Source organism: Schistocerca cancellata, chromosome 10, assembly GCF_023864275.1.
Source record: "Schistocerca cancellata isolate TAMUIC-IGC-003103 chromosome 10, iqSchCanc2.1, whole genome shotgun sequence".
In the NCBI taxonomy this organism is placed as follows: Eukaryota; Metazoa; Arthropoda; class Insecta; order Orthoptera; family Acrididae; genus Schistocerca; species Schistocerca cancellata.
In genome coordinates this window covers 3,593,189-3,611,770 of record NC_064635.1, presented here as the reverse complement: position 1 = coordinate 3,611,770, position 18,582 = coordinate 3,593,189, and the positions used below count along the sequence as shown (strand labels likewise).

General features: G+C 42.4%; 1 protein-coding gene across 1 annotated transcript in view; it reads right to left on the bottom strand.

Annotated features, from left to right (window-relative positions):
* LOC126106792 (alpha-(1,6)-fucosyltransferase) overlaps positions 1 to 18,582 on the bottom strand; it is a 345,214-nt gene that overhangs the window by 37,938 nt on the left and 288,694 nt on the right. The window contains exons 12-13 of the mRNA XM_049913180.1: positions 2,210 to 2,389; positions 1,319 to 1,469 (exon numbers count right to left, since the gene is read on the bottom strand). Of these exons, the coding sequence (XP_049769137.1) occupies positions 1,319 to 1,469; positions 2,210 to 2,389 (331 nt within the window). The remainder of the gene's footprint in view (positions 1 to 1,318; positions 1,470 to 2,209; positions 2,390 to 18,582) is intronic.

Below are 18,582 nucleotides of genomic sequence, written 5' to 3'. Positions count from 1 at the left end.
TGTGGAACATAGTTGTTTGATTTTAATGTTGGGTTTGGCAGATCTCTTTATCAAATGAATTATGGATAAGATCACGTCTATGAGCTATTGTCACAATGACTGTGTATTTGATCTTATTTACATCTAAAAAATTCTTCATACATGTTAGACAATTTTGGGCTTCATTACGTGCTATGTCATTTGCCCTAGTCAAACAAACAATGAAGTCACTGTCCTTCAGTATATTCTTATGTTCCAAGATGACTTTAATAACATTTTTCATCCCCATGTCAGGTTTCACGGTGCCCACTGCACAGAATTCCACATTCATGTCCTGCATAATGCTAGCTGCTTTCTTCCATGGTTGTCTAGTAGAAATGGCACTGCATTCCTTTGCCCATCGTATGTGACTGATGCTGATTTTACTTTTGCAACTTTCCATTTCTCCACACTGGCTGGAAGGTTAATTTTCAACATTTATGAAGTCATCGCTTGCACACTTGTGGCCTCTTTTTTCACTAGCACGCCGTAACCACTTCAGCATATGGGTTTCAGATCATTTGTGGTTTTCCAATCGCTTTTGTACCTGGTAAACTGCTTCGGATACTGTTCGAAATCAATATTTGTAGCTGATAGAAACTAAAACTAACACTGTTGTTTCCTCACCTCACAATATCAACTACTTCCTGAAATTCATTTTATCTTCTCAGTTTTACCTTTACACTTTCACAAACACCATTTTTTACAATCTAGTGCAAGTTTTCTTTATTCAGTGCCAGGTGGAAAACTTGCGTGCAGATGATGAAAGAAACCATTTCAGGATTTGCCTGGGATTTAGAAAAACCACAGAAAATCTGGACAGGAGTCTCAACTTATACTCTCCCTTTGGGATGTTAAATACCCCACCCTCCCACTCGTCCAAATCCTCCTGAGTGCAAGTCCCATTTTCTGTGTCATTTCACTCAGTTTTACATAATGAGGAACGAAATACCAACAGCTGCTTTTACCTCTGTTGCCTCTCTTTACCTGAAAAGAAATTGTTTTCAGCTGTGCACAATATTATTTCATATTCCCAGTTATATGAAAGGCTGAACTCAATGCTGTGCTTCCAATTACAAAAACAATTCATGATGTGGAGACTTATTAAATAGGGGGAGGTAACATTGTCTTTTTCAACATACATCAGTATTATCCCTGCCAAAGAATCTTGGAATATTAACTAGTTGTTAGCAGTTTATTTTAACTGCTGATGCAGCAGATGTTCAATGTTCACAGATCATCATCATATAAACACCACTCGCATTTCAGTGAGAGAACGAGTAATGAAATGCATACATACCTGGGATGAAAATGTACAGACGAGGTAGTCACAGAGTGACAAGAAATGGATGTCAATGATGATGCCATTCAGTGAAGAGTCAGAGTAGCGTGTGGCAACTGCGGCAGTCCTCGCAATGGATGGATCTCCGAGAATTTCATACTGGGGATACCTGCGGGCAGGAAACAGTGTTCTAGTATGAGGACTATTTACCTATGTCCAACATTATTTATACAATTATACGGATAAAAGGTATGATTCTAGAGTGGCACATATATCTTCATCAAAAATATCAATGAGCTGCTTGCTTATTACCTCTCAAGGTTAGGTAGTATAAATTTCTTAAACAATGATAAAACAGTACTGGTATAACGATGTTCTGATGTGTTTTATCAAAATTTTAGAAATGTAGCCAGGTCATTTAGGATGGGAAAAACATATGTATTTGTTCCTCTGGGAGGAAAGACGAATAGGTTGGGTGATGCTGGGAAAGGGGCCATCACTCAGATTTCACGTCGAGAGAGAGAGAGAGAGAGAGAGAGAGAGAGAGAGAGAGAGCCAAGTGGTGCTGAGAACAAGGGGAGACGGGTGAGGGGGGAGGCATCACAGTTGGAGGATGGAGATCAGCACTATACTGGCTTCAGTTCAGGTATAATAGAAATGGAGAGGAGAAAAGAGGAAGTGAAATGAAAAGTGGAAATTAATCATGCAATTAAGAACCATGAGCTATGTTCCTAGCTCTTAATTGCATTTTTCATTTCAAACCTGGACTTTAGTTCAGTCTCAGAGAGGCAGATGTTCTGCTCATTATTAGAATATTTGTACTGGAGATTTAAAAATTCTTCCCTTACACACTGTAAATTTCAAACAGATAATTTTAAAGTGGGGTACTGATCAAGACCCAGTACATACTTGCTGCGGGCCTCACCGATGACCTTGGGGTCGTCAGAGGCGAGGTACACACGCCGCTCGACGGTCTTGCCTTGCTTCAGCTCGAGCTTCAGGTAGTAGTCTTCCACGTAGCCCATGTATTCATCAATGTGGTGGAAGGCGGCCTCTGTCCCTACCTTGTCCGTCCGCCTCACGTGCACCCTGCAGACAGGTAAATGCAGCCCTCAGGGTACGGGGTACGCATTTCCTATAAGTAAAGGATATCCACTCTTCATAATGAAAGTAAAGTAAAACGTGATTGAAGTAATCTTCAGGTAGTCCAAATTGGCTTTAATTTTCATTTTATCAATGGTTTTGGTAGAATCGTCTTCAGACCAAAATTTCCACAGCTTAAGCACTGATCAAGCAGTACCTTATACACCCATATTTTGAACTAGAGATAGCTTAACCAGGACATGTTCAAATATAAATGAAAACTGATGTGGTCTGTTTTGAGATTAGTTTCTTATAAGCTCTCAATGTGGTTCCATAGACGCTACCTCTACAATTATTCACAAACGAATGTCCTGCCTGTTTGTCATATTGCTGTATTCCTCATCTACATATCACACACACATGGCTTTTCAGCCCTACATCATTAGGTCTCCTAATTTACCAGCTGAAGGTCTTCCAAACTCCATCTTTACCTACAACTTCTTTTTCTTTGAAGGCCAGAACTACAAACACATCAAGGCAGGCTGCCATGGGAACCAAGACGATGCCAATCTTTTTGTGAGCAACATAAGAAAGCAATTCCTTGGTCTGGATTCACAAAGATCATGTCTTCCACTTTGTACAATAGCTTAACTGATTCTCGTAACTCAAATTCACCAGTTCCTTACACAAATCCAAAGTCACCTCCACTTCATTCCTTCCCTGACATTTACCTCGACTTCACTAAAGACGACTCACAATGCACAGTCCAACTAATAAGCAACAGTACCTACAGTTTGAAAGCTTCTGCATCAAACATTCTCTTCCATACAGCACTGCCATCTGTGGCAAACGTGTAAGGAAACTCTGAAGACCTTCCTCATCACTGTGCAGAACCCAGGCTTTGAAAGCCTCTATATGTCACTCTGCCAATGCTAAAACTTTCTCAAGTCACACTCTGACATGAGATCCTCTCCCACAGGTCTGTGCTCTTCTAACCTCCATGACATTCACAGACCATTATTCCTACCACAGCAATTGTTCCCACTGTAAAACCTGCACTGGACACCCCACCCACTACCACCTTCTCAGATCCCACCACTGATAAATCCAACAACATCGAAGGCAAAGCAATTTTTGAAACAACACAGGTTGTTTACCAACTTACAGTTGTTCACTGCAAGTTGTTTTGTACAGGCATGACTGTCATCAAACTGGCTGAGAACATAATGGACGCAGAAGGATTGTCCGTCTTGAGAACACCCAGTACCCAGCTGCTGAGCTTGCTCTACAGAGATTAGAGCGCACCACACAGTACATACGGATCACCTTATCAAATACTAGTTTTTCTGAACCTGAACTCTGCAAATGGGAATCTGCCCTCCAATACAGCCCTCACATTCTGACAGCCACCTGGGTTTATCGCTGTTAACAAACAACCTTCCCTCTGTTTTTTCATTATTATTATTATTATTATTATTATTATTATTGTTGTTGTTGTTGTTGTTAATTAATAGTACAGCTTACAAGTTGTTGGCGCATGGTGAACATTTCTTTAATAAATTATATTATGAATAGGAAAGTTGCAACTCACCATATAGCGGAGATGCTGAGTTGCAGATAGGCACAACCCGAAGACTGTCACAAATAAAGCTTTTGGCCCATAAGGCCTTTTTCTTTTTATTGTGTCTATCTGCGACTGAGCATCTCTGCTGTATGGTGAGAATATTGTTACATTCCATCCTGGATTTTCCATTGTTTGGTTGCATTAATTAATTTTTTTCATTTCAATCCATTTGCAATCCCCCCCCACAATCTCCTTTTCTTCTAGTTCCAATTGTAATATGGTACTCATTTCATGTCTTTTTCTCTTAATCCCTCTTTACATATCATTCTATCATCATCATCTCTGGACAAAAGCTGGCACAGTGCTTACCAATGTGGTATTTCTGCTTCCCTACTCTCTCTGACACTTGTCCCTTCATCCTTTTTTTGATTCAACTTGCTTCTATGCAAGTAAACAACTGCAGTCTGCAATTATTGCAGCAATATCTTATTCATCACTTAAAGACTGGATAGATGTTTATAATACTTCTGACTCAAATGGAAAATGTAAGTCAGTCATTAATAATGTTACTTCTGCTTTTGAAAATTGTTTTCCCCTAAAGAACTCAAATCAAACAGATGTCACAAAATAAACCATGGATTACACAAGGAATAAAGATATCATGTGGGACAAAAAGGAGACTGTTTTCTAATGTCTAGGAACAGCTCTGATGTTACCGTTGTAATGCATTACAAAGCATACTGCAAAATATTGTAGCAAGTAATCCAGAAATCAAAGCAGCTTTATTGTGAGAAAAAGATAATTACATCAAGCAACAAAATGGAAACTGCATGGGATATAGTGAAGACAGAGAATGGTGGGCCCAAAAAGGAAGAGGAACAGATAGCTCTAAAAATATATGAGACATTCATAACAAGTGCATGTAGTGTTGCAAACCTTTCAAACAATTACTTTGTTTCTGTTATTAACGACTTGCGGTTATCAGGTCCAGGAACAGTGCACTTGAGTATCTGAGTCCAGTCTTTAAAAATAACTCCAGTAAAATGGAAATGACACATCTCCCACAGAAGTACCATCCATTATAAAATTCTTAAAATCTGTTGTTCTAGTTGGTGTGATAACGTATCAAAAAAGTTAACCAAAGGGTGTCCATGTCAGATGAGTTCTGTCTTCAGTTATTTGTATCAGTGGATCACTTCCAGACTGGCTAAAATATGCTGAAGTTAAGCATCTTTATAAGAATATCTGTCACCTTTGGCAAACTTCATGCCAACCTATGAAAAGTGTATTTGTGCTCTCTCCCGAGCACAGCAGCTACATGCAAGCCACTCAGATGGGACACGCACCTGCAGGGCTCTAGTTTGGAGGTCATGTTAAACTGTGGGGTCCCTATATCAGGTTGGGTAAGTCAGAGGAAAGCAATATCACACCACTTCCAATAGAACCATGCCTAGTAAAGCACCAAGACGTTCAAAAAACTTTCAGAATGCTACAAACATGACCAAATACTTGGATAAGAAATAAAAATCTCTTACCACTAAGCACCGTCTTGTTGCTGGAGGTCTCACTATTTAACTTCATAGTCTCTGATGACAAATTAAAGGAAGTGTTCTAGAAGAATAATGGCACATCTTGAAATTCAAAAAAACTGAGCCAAAGGCGGGTTGGTTGGATTTGAGGGGGGGCGGGGGGAGATGACAAAACTACGAGGTCATCGGCCCCTTGTTCCTCATAAAACAATGCCACAAGTGTGAGAATGAGACATACAACACAAAACAGAACAGAAAGAAAGGAAAGGCAACGAACACTAAAAGGAACAAAAGGACAAGAAAACAACACAGATGCAAGAAACAGTTAGAAGAGAGTAGAACAAGGACGCACATTACAGTGGCTGGCTGACCACAAAAATAAAAAGGAAAAGCCGGCCTGTAACACATTAAAACCTCCCCTCTAAAAGCACTAGGGTGAAGGACACAGAGGGACGAAGGACATGCACTAAAACTCAGATCAAATGATAAAACCCACCCTTACGGATGAAACGTAAAACCAAATCAGCCGATGAGGCGTTGTCTGCTAAAAGAAATGATATGAAGTCACAGGGCAGCCAAAGAAAGACAGATCAGAAGAATATGGGCCACTGTCAACTGGGCGCCACACCGACACTCAGGCGGGTCTACACAGTGCAGTAGGTAGCCATGGCCACCCGGGCATGGCCCATGCGGAGCTGGCAGAGATCCCTGCGAGAGGCCCTCATCGAGGACTTCCACACATTTGTCGTCCCTTTAATGGCTCGCAGTTTGTTGTGGTACTCAGATTTTGCCACTCTGTGTAGTGTAATAAATATGTAATGTACTGAATCGACTGTGAGAAAACTAAGTGGCAAAGACGTTATCTGAGAGACTCTATGATAATTATATCGTTGACTCAGAATATTACTTTCTCTGTGGTTTACTCGTAACTAAGGGTAACTAGAGTTTTCTGTTCGCTTCTTTTGATGTTATGTGGAGAATTGTACAAGAGACCCAATAAACCATTATTATTTCATGAGAACAAGGGTGAGCGTCACGACCTTTATTAGTATTTTTGAAAGTATTGAAATAGCATAATTGTTTCAGATTGAATGCAACATATACGGGAAGAGACGTGGACAACAGCACTCGAACCTGCAATCTCATGTATGAATAGTTGTTAAAAATATCCAGCCGTCTCTCCCAAGACTCTTCATACACGCAACAAACAGTAATTCTTTTAACAGCACTATCAGAGACAATTTTATCACATTGTTACGACCTTTTACTGCGAGCACAATACACCGACAACAGACAAACACACAAAAGAATCTACCACATCTGTCTCCCAAAGATGAAAAACCTTGCGGCGTAATAACGAACGCAGGCCGATCTTAAGAAGTGGTTTCCATGTAGCCTGTTTGGCCAGCCTGTCAACAAGTTCATTTCCTGGGATTTCGACGTGACCAGGGGTCCAGACGAACACCACTGCATGACTGGACCGTTCCAGGGCATAGATGGATTCCTGGATGGACACTACCAAAGGATGATGAGGGTAGCACTGGTCAACAGTTTTCAGGCTGTTCAAGGAGTCAGTATGTAAAAGAAAAGACTCCCCAGGGCATGAACGGAGATACTAAAGTGCACAAGAAATGGCCACCAGTTCTGCAGTGAATACACTGCATACATCGGGCAAGGAATGCCGTTCAATATGACCACTGTGAACCTAGGCAAAGCCAACACAACCATCAGCAATTGATCTGTCGCTGTAAACCACTTCAGAGCGCCGGAACACGTCAAGAATTTTGAGAGGAAGTGACAGTGGAGAGCCGCAGGATTAACGGAGTCCTTAGGGCCACAAGAAAGGTCCAAACGAAGCTGTGGCCAAGGCGTACACCATGGAGGTGTATGTGAACAGACCGCAAATAGAGGTGGTGAAGGGAAGGACTCCATTTCGGAGAGAAGGGACTGCACCTGAACCTCAACCGTTAGCTCCGACCCGGGCCGCCGAAGATGGACTGCCACGGGCAGGAGAAGGAGACAGTAATTCGGATGCTCCAGAGAACTATGAATGTGTGCTACGTAACTGGCAAGCAGTTGTGCACGTCTGTTTTGCAATGGAGGGACCCCAGCCTCCAACAGTACACTGGTCACCGGTTTCGTACTAAAAGCTCCAGTTGTCAGTCGAACCCCGCAGTGGTGCACAGGGTCGAGTAAATGCAATGCTGAACCATAAACCACACTCCCAAAGTCAACTCGGAATTTGACAAGGGCTCTGTAGAGCTGCAGCAGTGTAGAGTGATCTGCACTCCAATTGGTGTTGCTCAGGCAATGGAGGACATTGCGGTGCTGCCAGCACTTCTGCTTAAGCTCACGAAGATGAGAGAGCCAAGTCAATCGAGCGTCGAAAACCAGTCCTAAGAATCAATATGTCTCCACTATAGCGAGTGGATCATCATGAAGATGAAGTTCTCGGTCCAGATAAATGGCACGACACTGACAGATGTGAATGACACATGACTTTGCAGCTGAAAACTGGAAGCTGTGGGTTAGAGTCCATGACACTGCCTTGTGGATGGCTCCCTGTAGGCGCCGCTCAGAAACACCAGTGCGAAATGCAGAAGTCTGCATACAGAGCAGGTGAGACGGAGGGCCTGACAGCTGCTGCTAGACCGTTAATGGCCACTAAAAATAGAGATACGCTCAATACAAAGCCCTGCGGGACCCCATTCTCCTGGATATGGGGGAACTATGGGAGGTGCCAACTTGGACACAGAAACTACAAAGCGACAGGAAATTCTGAATAAAAATCGGGATTAGGCCTCGGAGACCCCCACTCGTGCAATGTGGCAAGGATATGTCACCAGGTCGTATCGTATGCTTTATGTAAGTCAAAAAAAGACAGAAACCAGGTGTTGCCATCTGGGAAAGGCTGTTCGGATGGCAGACTTGAGGAACACAAGATTATCAGTGGTAGAGCGACCCTGCCGGGAGCTGCCCTGACATGGTGCCAGTAGGCCACGTGACTCCAGGACCCAACCCAACCGCCGACATACCGTATGTTCCAGCAGCTTACAGAGAATGTTTGTGAGGCTGATGGGCCGATAGCTATTCACATCAAGTGGGTTTTTACCGGCTTTGAGCACCGAAAAGATGGTGCTCTCCCGCCACTGTGACGGAAAGATGCCATCGCACCAGATCCAATTGAAGGTGATGAGGAGATGTCTCTTGTAGTCAGATGAGAGATGTTTAATCATCTGGCTGTGGATCCGATCTGGCCCAGGAGCTGTGTCGGGACAATGTGCAAGGGCACCGAGGAGCTCCCACTCTGTAAACAGGGCGTTATAGGATTCACTGTGGCGTGTAGTGAATGAGAGGACGTTCCCTTCCAGCCAATGTTTGAGAGTGCGAAAGGCTGGAGGGTAATGCTCCGATGCAGAGGCTCGAGCAAAGTGCTCAGCAATTGCATTTGCGTTGGTAGATAACATACCAGTTATGGAAACCTCTGCTGAGATCTGGTACCCGAAGAAGCACTTGATCTTGCCCAGACTTGGGAAGCTGATGTACAGCACCCAATGGTCAAGACGTATCTCCCCCAACACTCCTGCTTCCGTTGTTTGATAAGTTGGCGAATGCGGGCATGGAGTCGTTTAAAGGCTACGAGGTGCTCCAGGGAAGGGTGCTGCTTATGCCGCTGTAGAGCTCGCCAATGCTCCTTAATTGTTTCAGCGACTTCTGTTGACCACCAAGGGACTGCCTTACGCCGGGGGCACCGTAAAGAGCGAGGGGTCGCATTTTCTTTTGCAGAAACAATTGTTGTAGTCACCTGCTCAAGCATCACATCAATGTGTGGGGAAGATTCGACAGTGACAGCAGAGGTGAAAGTTTCCCAGTCCCCCTTGCTCCATAGATTAAACAGAACACCCACGAACAAAGATAACTAAACACATTGAAGCAAATAGCAGTAGAAAATGGTTATGAAACCCATGTGATACACAAATTAAAAAAAAAATGTTAACAGTACAAAAATGAACATACCACACATACTGAAGTCCTCACCCAACACAGAAAAACACAAATCACAATCAATGACCACACACAAGACACAGCAGAGCAACAACACACACACAAAATGAAGTGGCACATACTCACCTACAATAACAAGATCGTTTACAGAATAGGCAATGTGTTAAAGAAATAGGGACTCCAAATAGGATACAAGACTGAGGACACAACACACAAAAAGATCAGCACACAAGAACCACCCACAGATAAATTTAACCAATCAGGAATATATTAATTCAAATGCAACACTTGCCAGTTAGTGTACATAGGACAGACATGCAGAAACTTCAAAACCAGATATTCAGAACATCTTAAGAGCTTTAAAAAACAACTGCTCCCATAGCACATTTGCTGACCACCTAATAGCACACCAACACCTACAATAGAAACAGACTTAAAAATACTAAAACCCAGCCACAGCCCATACAGCAAACTGACCATTGTGGAAAAGTTCCACATACAGAAGACAAAAAGGTCATAAATGAATACACTACACTCTGCAAGGGCACACTATTTAACGCATTAAAGAAACTTTACAAAAAAGACAACACAAACAGCTAAGAAGCGTACAGAAACACACACAAAGATAAAATGTAAACAAAATTCAAATTTGGTGCAAAACTCCCTGGTGAACAAATGAACACTAACTGGGCTGGGACACACAACAACCACAATCACAGTGTGTTTTGGTGAAATGCAAACTGTTTTTATGACCTATTTGTGAAAATACATGTTATATTCATGGGTGCTTCACAACACCTCACCATGAGGCTGAGAATAAAAGGGCTTGCCACACAAAAACGTAAGTGAAAACGAATATAGGCACGAAATATGGTGGCAAACTAAAATTATGTTTTAGAGCATAAAAGATAGGTTAACTCCCAACAAAATTTCTCAACAACATCATTTGGTTGCAGATGAGAAGCTAACTGTAATAAATAATACACAAGTGTATATGAAGTCTTCACGGGTTGTCAGTCGAGTAGCATCGTCGTCTCATAGCAATGTTTCTCCATCATCTTCAGGCGAAGATCATGTTTGCCTGATGATGATGGAGACACATTCCATTGAAACACTGCCATGAGACAACGATGCTACTCAGCTGACAACCGTGAAGACTTCATATATGAAATTCACCGAGAAAGCCTGCACTCAAATACACAAGTGGTCCTGAAAAACCTTGCAAACCAAGTGTAAAGGTATTAACAAAAGAAATGAAATGTTGTTTCAACTAAATATCAACATAATAATGTAATCATTTAATAAAAATGTTCACATAACAGATTAAATAAAACAGGAACCCACTGATGATGGCACAATGGCGCTGAAACATGTTTGGGAACTTGAAAAAACGCTGTTTTGCATAACTGGCGGACCTTACAACCAACAGTTTTAACTGCAAACATGATAAATACAAGGAGCTGCAAATTCAAATGATAATGAGGTACATTCATGTTTGTTTGGCTCAGAATGTGTTCTAAGATTCTGTAACAAATTGATGTCAATGGTGTGGTTTCATGGATGATGTCTACTGCCCTTCTTGTTGACGGGTGTGACCTGTGTCTTTTTCCTAGAACTGGGCACAGTTTTGTTTGGGGGACCTACGGCAGATTATAGTTGGAAGATGGGCTAACTCAGTTACAAATTCAGAATAGAATCTGACAGGGATTCCATCGGGCCCCGGAGATTTGTTCAATTTTAATGATTTTAGCTACTTCTCAAATGTCACTGACACAGATATTTTTTTCATTTATCTTTTCAGTGGTACGAGGATTAAATTGGGACAATTCTCCTGTGTTTTCCTTTGTAAATGACATTTGAAAACGGAGTTAAGCATTTCAGCTTTTGTGCTATTGCCCGTTTCAGTTCTTGTCTCTTTCGTGAGTGACTGGAAACTAACTTTTGTGCCACTAACAGTTTCACACATGAGCAGAATTTCTTTGGACTTTGTGAAAGGTCACTGAACAATACTCTGATATAGTAGTCATTGAAGGCATGATGCAGTGCTCTCTTGACAGCCAAACACATTTCATTCAGCATTTCTCTATCTACGAAACTATGTTTTGTTTTACATCTATTGTGTGGTTATCTTTGTTATTTTAAAAGTTTCATCAAAGTGACTGGACACCATGAAGGTTCCCACCCATTATGAACTGTTCTATTGGGTACATAACTATCCTGTGTATTGTCAATTATTCTTTTAAACTAGAGCCAGAGTTTCTTTACATGCTCCTGCCTATGCTGAAATTTTGAAGTTCCTCACTGAGATATGACACTATGGATTATTTCTCTGGTTACTGAGCATATATATCTTTCTACTTGTTTTAGTTACCCTTTGTACTTTGGTTATCATTGTTGCCACAACTGCCTCATGGTCACTGATACCAGTTTCGGTGTGAATGTCTTCAAAGAGGTCAGGTCTATTTGTTGCCAGTGGGGTTCCTACCTATCCATCATAGGTAGACTGTAAAGTTTCATAGGAAATCTTATCACACACGCCACTAACAAAACAGTAATTTTCCCAAGTAATTGTTGGATGATTAAAATCTCCACCGATGATTACAGTATGACTGGGGAACTTATGAACAAGTGAGCTGAGGTTTTTTCTAAAGTATGAACAAGTGAGCTGAGGTTTTTTCTAAAGTTTTCAGTTACATAAGGAGACAAGTCTGGGATGTGATAGAAGGATCCAGTTATCATTTTATGCCTAGTCCTGATACAGAGTCCTCCCAAAACAATCTCTCACCTACATGGGTTGATTCAAGTTTCTTGTCTACTGTGACAAATACACCACCTCCATACCCCATTTGTCTTTCCTTTCAATACACACTTAAATTTTTCCCATACTAACTGCTATCAATTTGAGGTTTCAACCAGCTTTCTGTACTTACAAGGGAACATCCCCATCGCACCCCCCTCAGATTTAGTTATAAGTTGGCACAGTGGATAGGCCTTGAAAAACTGAACACAGATCGCTCGAGGAAACAGGAAGAAGTTGTGTGGAACTATGAAAAAATAAGCAAAATATACAAACTGAGTAGTCCATCTGGGAGATAGGCAATATTAAGGGCAATATGAGGCGAGGAGCTCCGTGGTCCCGTGGTTAGCGTGAACAGCTGCGGAACGAGAGGTCCTTGGTTCAAATCTTCCCTCGGCCGAAAATTTTAACTTTTTATTTTCAGTTTATGTGAAAAACTCTTATGTTTTCATCACTTTTTTTGGAGTGATTATTACATCCACAAGAAAACCTAAATCGGGCAAGGTAGAAGAAACTTTTCACCCATTTGCCAAGTGTACTAGTTAGGTGGGTCGACAACATATTCCTGTCATGTGACGCACATGCTGTCACCAGTGTCTTATACAAAATATCAGACGTGTTTTCCTGTGGAGGAATCGGTTGACCTATGACCTTGCGATCAAATGTTTTCGGTTCCCATTGGAGAGGCATGTCCTTTCGTCAACTAATCACACGGTTTTGCGGTGCGGTCGCAAAACACAGACACTAAACTTATTACAGTGAACAGAGACAGCAATGAACGAACGGACAGATCATAAATTTGCGAAAATAAAGAAAGCAAAATTTTCAGTGGAGGGCAGATTTGAACCAAGGACCTCTCGTTCCGCAGCTGTTCATGCTAACCACGGGACCATGGCGCTCCTCGCCTCACATTGCCCTTAACATTGCCTATCTTACGCATGGACGACCCAGTTTGTATATTTTGCTTATTTTTTCATAGTTCCACACAACTTCTTCCTGTTTTCTCGATTGATCTGTGTTCAGTTTTTCAAGGCCTATCCATTGTGCCAACTTATAACTAAATCTGAGGGGGATGCAATGGGGATGTTCCCTTGTTAGTATTATGTGAGCTTCACTGTTTTCCATGAGCACTTCAATCTCTGGCACTTTTTTGCAAATGCTTCAACAGTTTACCATTAGTATTTTAATACTCTCACCTGTGGGAGGCATTTCTTTCAATCTTACACTGATACTTCTGGGTTTCCTACAGCTGTTGTCATCTGGACCGGATGGAGAGTTGCCTAATCTAAAAACCCCTTGCGTGCACACCTGACCCATTTAGGGGGACCCTACAGTTCTCAACCTTGTGCCACAAGTCCCAGAAGTGGTAGTCTAGCTTGTCCCAGAACCTTTGAGGTCTCTGTTTCAGTATTTCCACCTGACTCAGAACCAAGGGGCCATTATTAGTTCTGGGACAATGCTCCAAATTGTGATCTTCACTGAAACTCCATGCGCAACGCTAGTCTTCTCAACCCTCTCTGCCAGTCACTAGAGTAACCTCATATCACAGATGACAGGCATCATTTGTTCCAACATGTGCCCCAATCTGCATTTGGTTGCACCCTGTTCCATGAATGGCTGCTGGAGAGCCTCTTCAAAATGTGAAATGAGGCCCCCAGGCATACACAGTGAGTGCACCTGGTGTCCTTTGCTGCCAATTGCCTAAGGGGTACCATCATTCACCATATGTTTGAACTACTAACGATTAATCGACACAAACCCTTTTGTGTTTGCCTCCCGACATTGGGCAATATAGGTTTCCCCAAAACAGGTGAACTGAGCCTCACTAGCTCAGTTTCAGTTTCACTGAAGAACAGCACCTCAGACTTGTTGGTTATTGGGATCAGTACAACACTCTGGTCCCCATCCACCCTTTACAGGGCCCCTAGATCTATCATTAACATGCCACTCACATTCAGGTGGACGAGTAATGACAGATCCTGTACTTTTTGTAGAAGAAACAGGATCCACGAGAGAGGATAGTACCTCGGGTACAGGTATCACACGTACACAACTCTTGGGAGCTCTTCCAACACACCGATTCACAGCAGCTGCCAATGGTTTGACAGTAGTAAGGACGACGACTTCCAGCTGCTTATGAAGGTGGTCCTCTGCAGAATCGGTGAACAAAAACATCTGTAAAACACTGACAAGAAGAAGAAGGGGCAGGATGATAGGACATATGTTAATACATTAGGGATTAACCTTCATGGTACTAGGGTGAACTGTTGAGGGTAAATACTGTAGGAGGAAACAGAGATTGTAACACACCCAACAAATAATAGAGGACAGAGAGTGCATGTGTTACCCTAAAACGAGGAGGTTGGTGCAAGGGAGGAGTTTGTGGTGAGCTGCATCAAACCAATCTGGAGGGGGGGGGGGGGGCTACTCTCCAGATGAACACCTCCAAGAATAGAATGGCTAACTTTTAATTTTATATTCGTTGCTAACAGATTTCTCTTTTCAGGTGTGCTTTTCTTGCTATTGCCAGTCTGTATTTTATATCTTTTTCTGTTTCGGTCCTCATCGTTATTTTGCAGCCAAAAAAGCAAAACTTATTAACTACTTTGTTAAGTGTGTCATTTCCGAATCTAATGCCCTCACCAATGCCAGATTTATTTCAACAACTTTTCAAAATGCTTAGATATTCATCTAACCTCTATTCAAGACACTATCCATTCCCCATAACTGATCTTCAAAGTTCTTTGCTGGGTATCACAGAATTACAAGGTTGTTGCCAAACCTGAAACCATTAATTTCTTTCCCGTGAACTGTTAATTCCCTTTCCACATTTCTTCTTATTTTCCTTCAAAGATTACTCGCTGTGCAAGCTGAATAACATTGTGGACCAGAACACAAACTGATCTCCCCCAAGTTCAGTTTCTACCAGTTTTTACATACTTCTGTAAACAAATTGAGTCTTTATTTTGGATCCACGACTCATTAAATTGCGAGCTCAGTGATGTTCGACTTGTCAGCACCTGCCCTTTTCGGAACTGCTGTCTCACATTGCTTGTACACCAAGCCGAATAGTTTTGTCATGGCTGGCTCTCCAAAGATCTCAATAATTCTGATGTCATATACTTTAGGAGTCTTGTTTTGGCTTAGGTCTTTCAGTGCTCTGTCAAATTATTCTCGTCGTATCATATCTCTCAAATCACCATATACTTCCTCTTCTCTTTATACACTACAAACTCCTGCTTTACCAGTTCGCACTTCCCATCAATCTCTGTTTTTAGACATCATTATTCATTTTACCTGCTTCATTCACTGCATTTTTATATTTTTCCTTCCATCAGTTAAATTCAATACCTTGTGTGTAACTGAAGGATTCCTACTGAATCTGGCCTTTTTGCCTATTTGTCCCTACATAGCCTTCAAAGATTCATCTATCAAAACCACCCTTGTACCTTCTATTGAATTCCTTTCTCCATTTCATTCAGTCATTGCAAACTGTAAAATTGCCTGGCTCTTTCAATACACACAGATCCTATCTCTTTAATTTCCTACCCTTCAGCAATTTCTTTGCTTTTAATCTTATGCTCATAATAACTAAACTGTGGTTGGAGTCCACATATCCTCTAAGTATGTTTAGCAGGTTTGAATCTAGTTCTGAATTCTCTGTCCTACCATTTCCTAATCTATCTGAAATATTCCATGCACACATCCTTCTTTTATGATTATAAAGCAGTTGTTTGCAATGACTAAATTACACTCTGTACAGATTCCTTTCCCCCAATCCATGTTATCCTATTACTTTTCTTTAACTTCTTTTTTTCTCCGCTTAAAATCCAGTCATCCATCACAATTACGATTTTATCTCTCTTAACTACCTGGATGATTTCTTCAATCTCTTCATCTGCAGAGCAAGTTGGCTTTTAACTTGTGCTACTGTGGTAGGTGTTGGCTCTCTATCTATCTTGGCTATGCCAATGCATTCCCTATGCTGTTTGTAGCAGCTTACCTGCATACCTACTTTCTTATTATTATTTTGTACTTATAATCCCATATTTACCTGACCAAAAGCCTCATTCTCCCAGCCACCACACTTCACTAATTTCTGCTGTATCTAAATTTAACCTACCTATATCTCTTTTAAAATTTTCTGATCTATATCCCACATGAAGGGGTCTGAAAATTGACACTCTGACCCACAGAATGCCAGTTTTGTTTCTCCCTGATGGGTTCTCACAAGGATGTTGACCCGACCTGGAGATATACATGAGGGATTATTTTATCTCTGGAATATTTTATCCAAGAGGATGCTGTTGTCATTAATTCATACAGCAGAGCTGCATTTCCTCAGCAAAAATAACAATTATAGCTTTTCCTTGCTTTCAATTGACATAGCAAAGTCATGTTGGCCAGATCACTCAATTACTGAGACTGTTGCCTTTCCAGCTACTGAACTCTTCAGTAACCAGAGGTATGACTGGCGTCTCCAAAAATACTTTTCTGTTGCGGATGTGCCAAAGGTCCAGTTATCTGTATGTACAGCCACAAGACACCTTACAATAGCAAGTTCATTGTTAGTCATAAGCTTACCAATTTCTCTAGTCTTGTCAGAGTCATGGCATTTTATTTTCTGTGGCCAAAAAACAAGTTGACCACCCTGTTGCTGAACACGCTGCCAAACATGATATCCCTCATCGCAATGATTGCTTCACAGCCTGTGCCATATGCATCCTTCCCACCAACACCAACTTTTCTGAATTGCGCAGGTGGGAACTTCCCCCTGCAATACATCCTACGTTCCCGTAACCCTCCGTTAGTCACTTTCCTCACCCATCCAGCCCCCTCCCTGTTCCCATTCCAGCACTACACAGACGTCATTTCACTGCCACACCCAGTCCTTTCCTTTAATTTCTCTCCTTTATGCTACTCCCCCCCCCCCCCCCCCGCCACCGCCCCACTTTTTTTTTCCCGCAACAAAAGCGCTGGCAGGTCGATAGACACACAAACAAACACAAACATACACACAAAATTCTAGCTTTCGCAACCAACGGTTGCCTCGTCAGGAAAGAGGGAAGGAGAAGGAAAGACAAAAGGATATGGGTTTTAAGGGAGAGGGTAAGGAGTCATTCCAATCCCGGGAGCGGAAAGACTTACCTTAGGGGGAAAAAAGGACAGGTATACACTCGCACACACACACATATCCATCCACACATATACAGACAGAAGCAGACATATTTAAAGACAAAGAGTTTGGGCAGAGATGTCAGTCGAGGCAGAAGCGCAGAGGCAAAGATGTTGATGATGACAGGTGAGGTATGAGTGGCGGAAATTTGAAATTAGCGGAGATTGAGGCCTGGTGGATAACGGGAAGAGAGGATATACTGAAGAGCAAGTTCCCATCTCCGGAGTTCGGATACGTTGGTGTTAGTATGAAGTATCCAGATAACCCGGACGGTGTAACACTGCGCCAAGATGTGCTGGCCGTGCACCAAGGCATGTTTAGCCACAGGGTGATCCTCATTACCAACAAACACTGTCTGCCTGTGTCTATTCATGCGAATGGACAGTTTGTTGCTGGTCATTCCCACATAGAACGCTTCACAGTGTAGGCAGGTCAGTTGGTAGATCACGTGGGTGCTTTCACACGTGGCTCTGCCTTTGATTGTGTACACCTTCCGGGTTACAGGACTGGAGTAGGTGGTGGTGGGAGGGTGCATGGGACAGGTTTTACACCGGGGGCGGTTACAAGGGTAGGAGCCAGAGGGTAGGGAAGGTGGTTTGGGGATTTCATAGGGATGAACTAAGAGGTTACGAAGGTTAGGTGGACGGCGGAAAGACACTCTTGGTGGAGTGGGGAGGATTTCGTGAAGGATGGATCTTATTTCAGGGCAGGATTTGAGGAAGTCGTATCCCTGCTGGAGAGCCACATTCAGAATCTGATCCAGTCCCGGAAAGTATCCTGTCACAAGTGGGGCACTTTTGTGGTTCTTCTGTGAGAGGTTCTGGGTTTGAGAGGATGAGGAAGTGGCTCTGGTTATTTGCTTCTGTACCAGGTCGTGAGGGTAGTTGCGGGATGCGAAAGCTGTTGTCAGGTTGTTGGTGTAATGCTTCAGGGATTCCGGACTGGAGCAGATTTTGGGGGAGGGTGGGGAGTCGTTCCGGTCCCGGGAGCCGAAAGACTTGCCTTGGGGGGAGGGAAGGACGGGTGTACACTCGCACACACACACACATATATATGTGTGGATGGATATGTGTGTGTGTGCGCGAGTGTATACCCGTCCTTTTTTCCCCCTAAGGTAAGTCTTTCCGC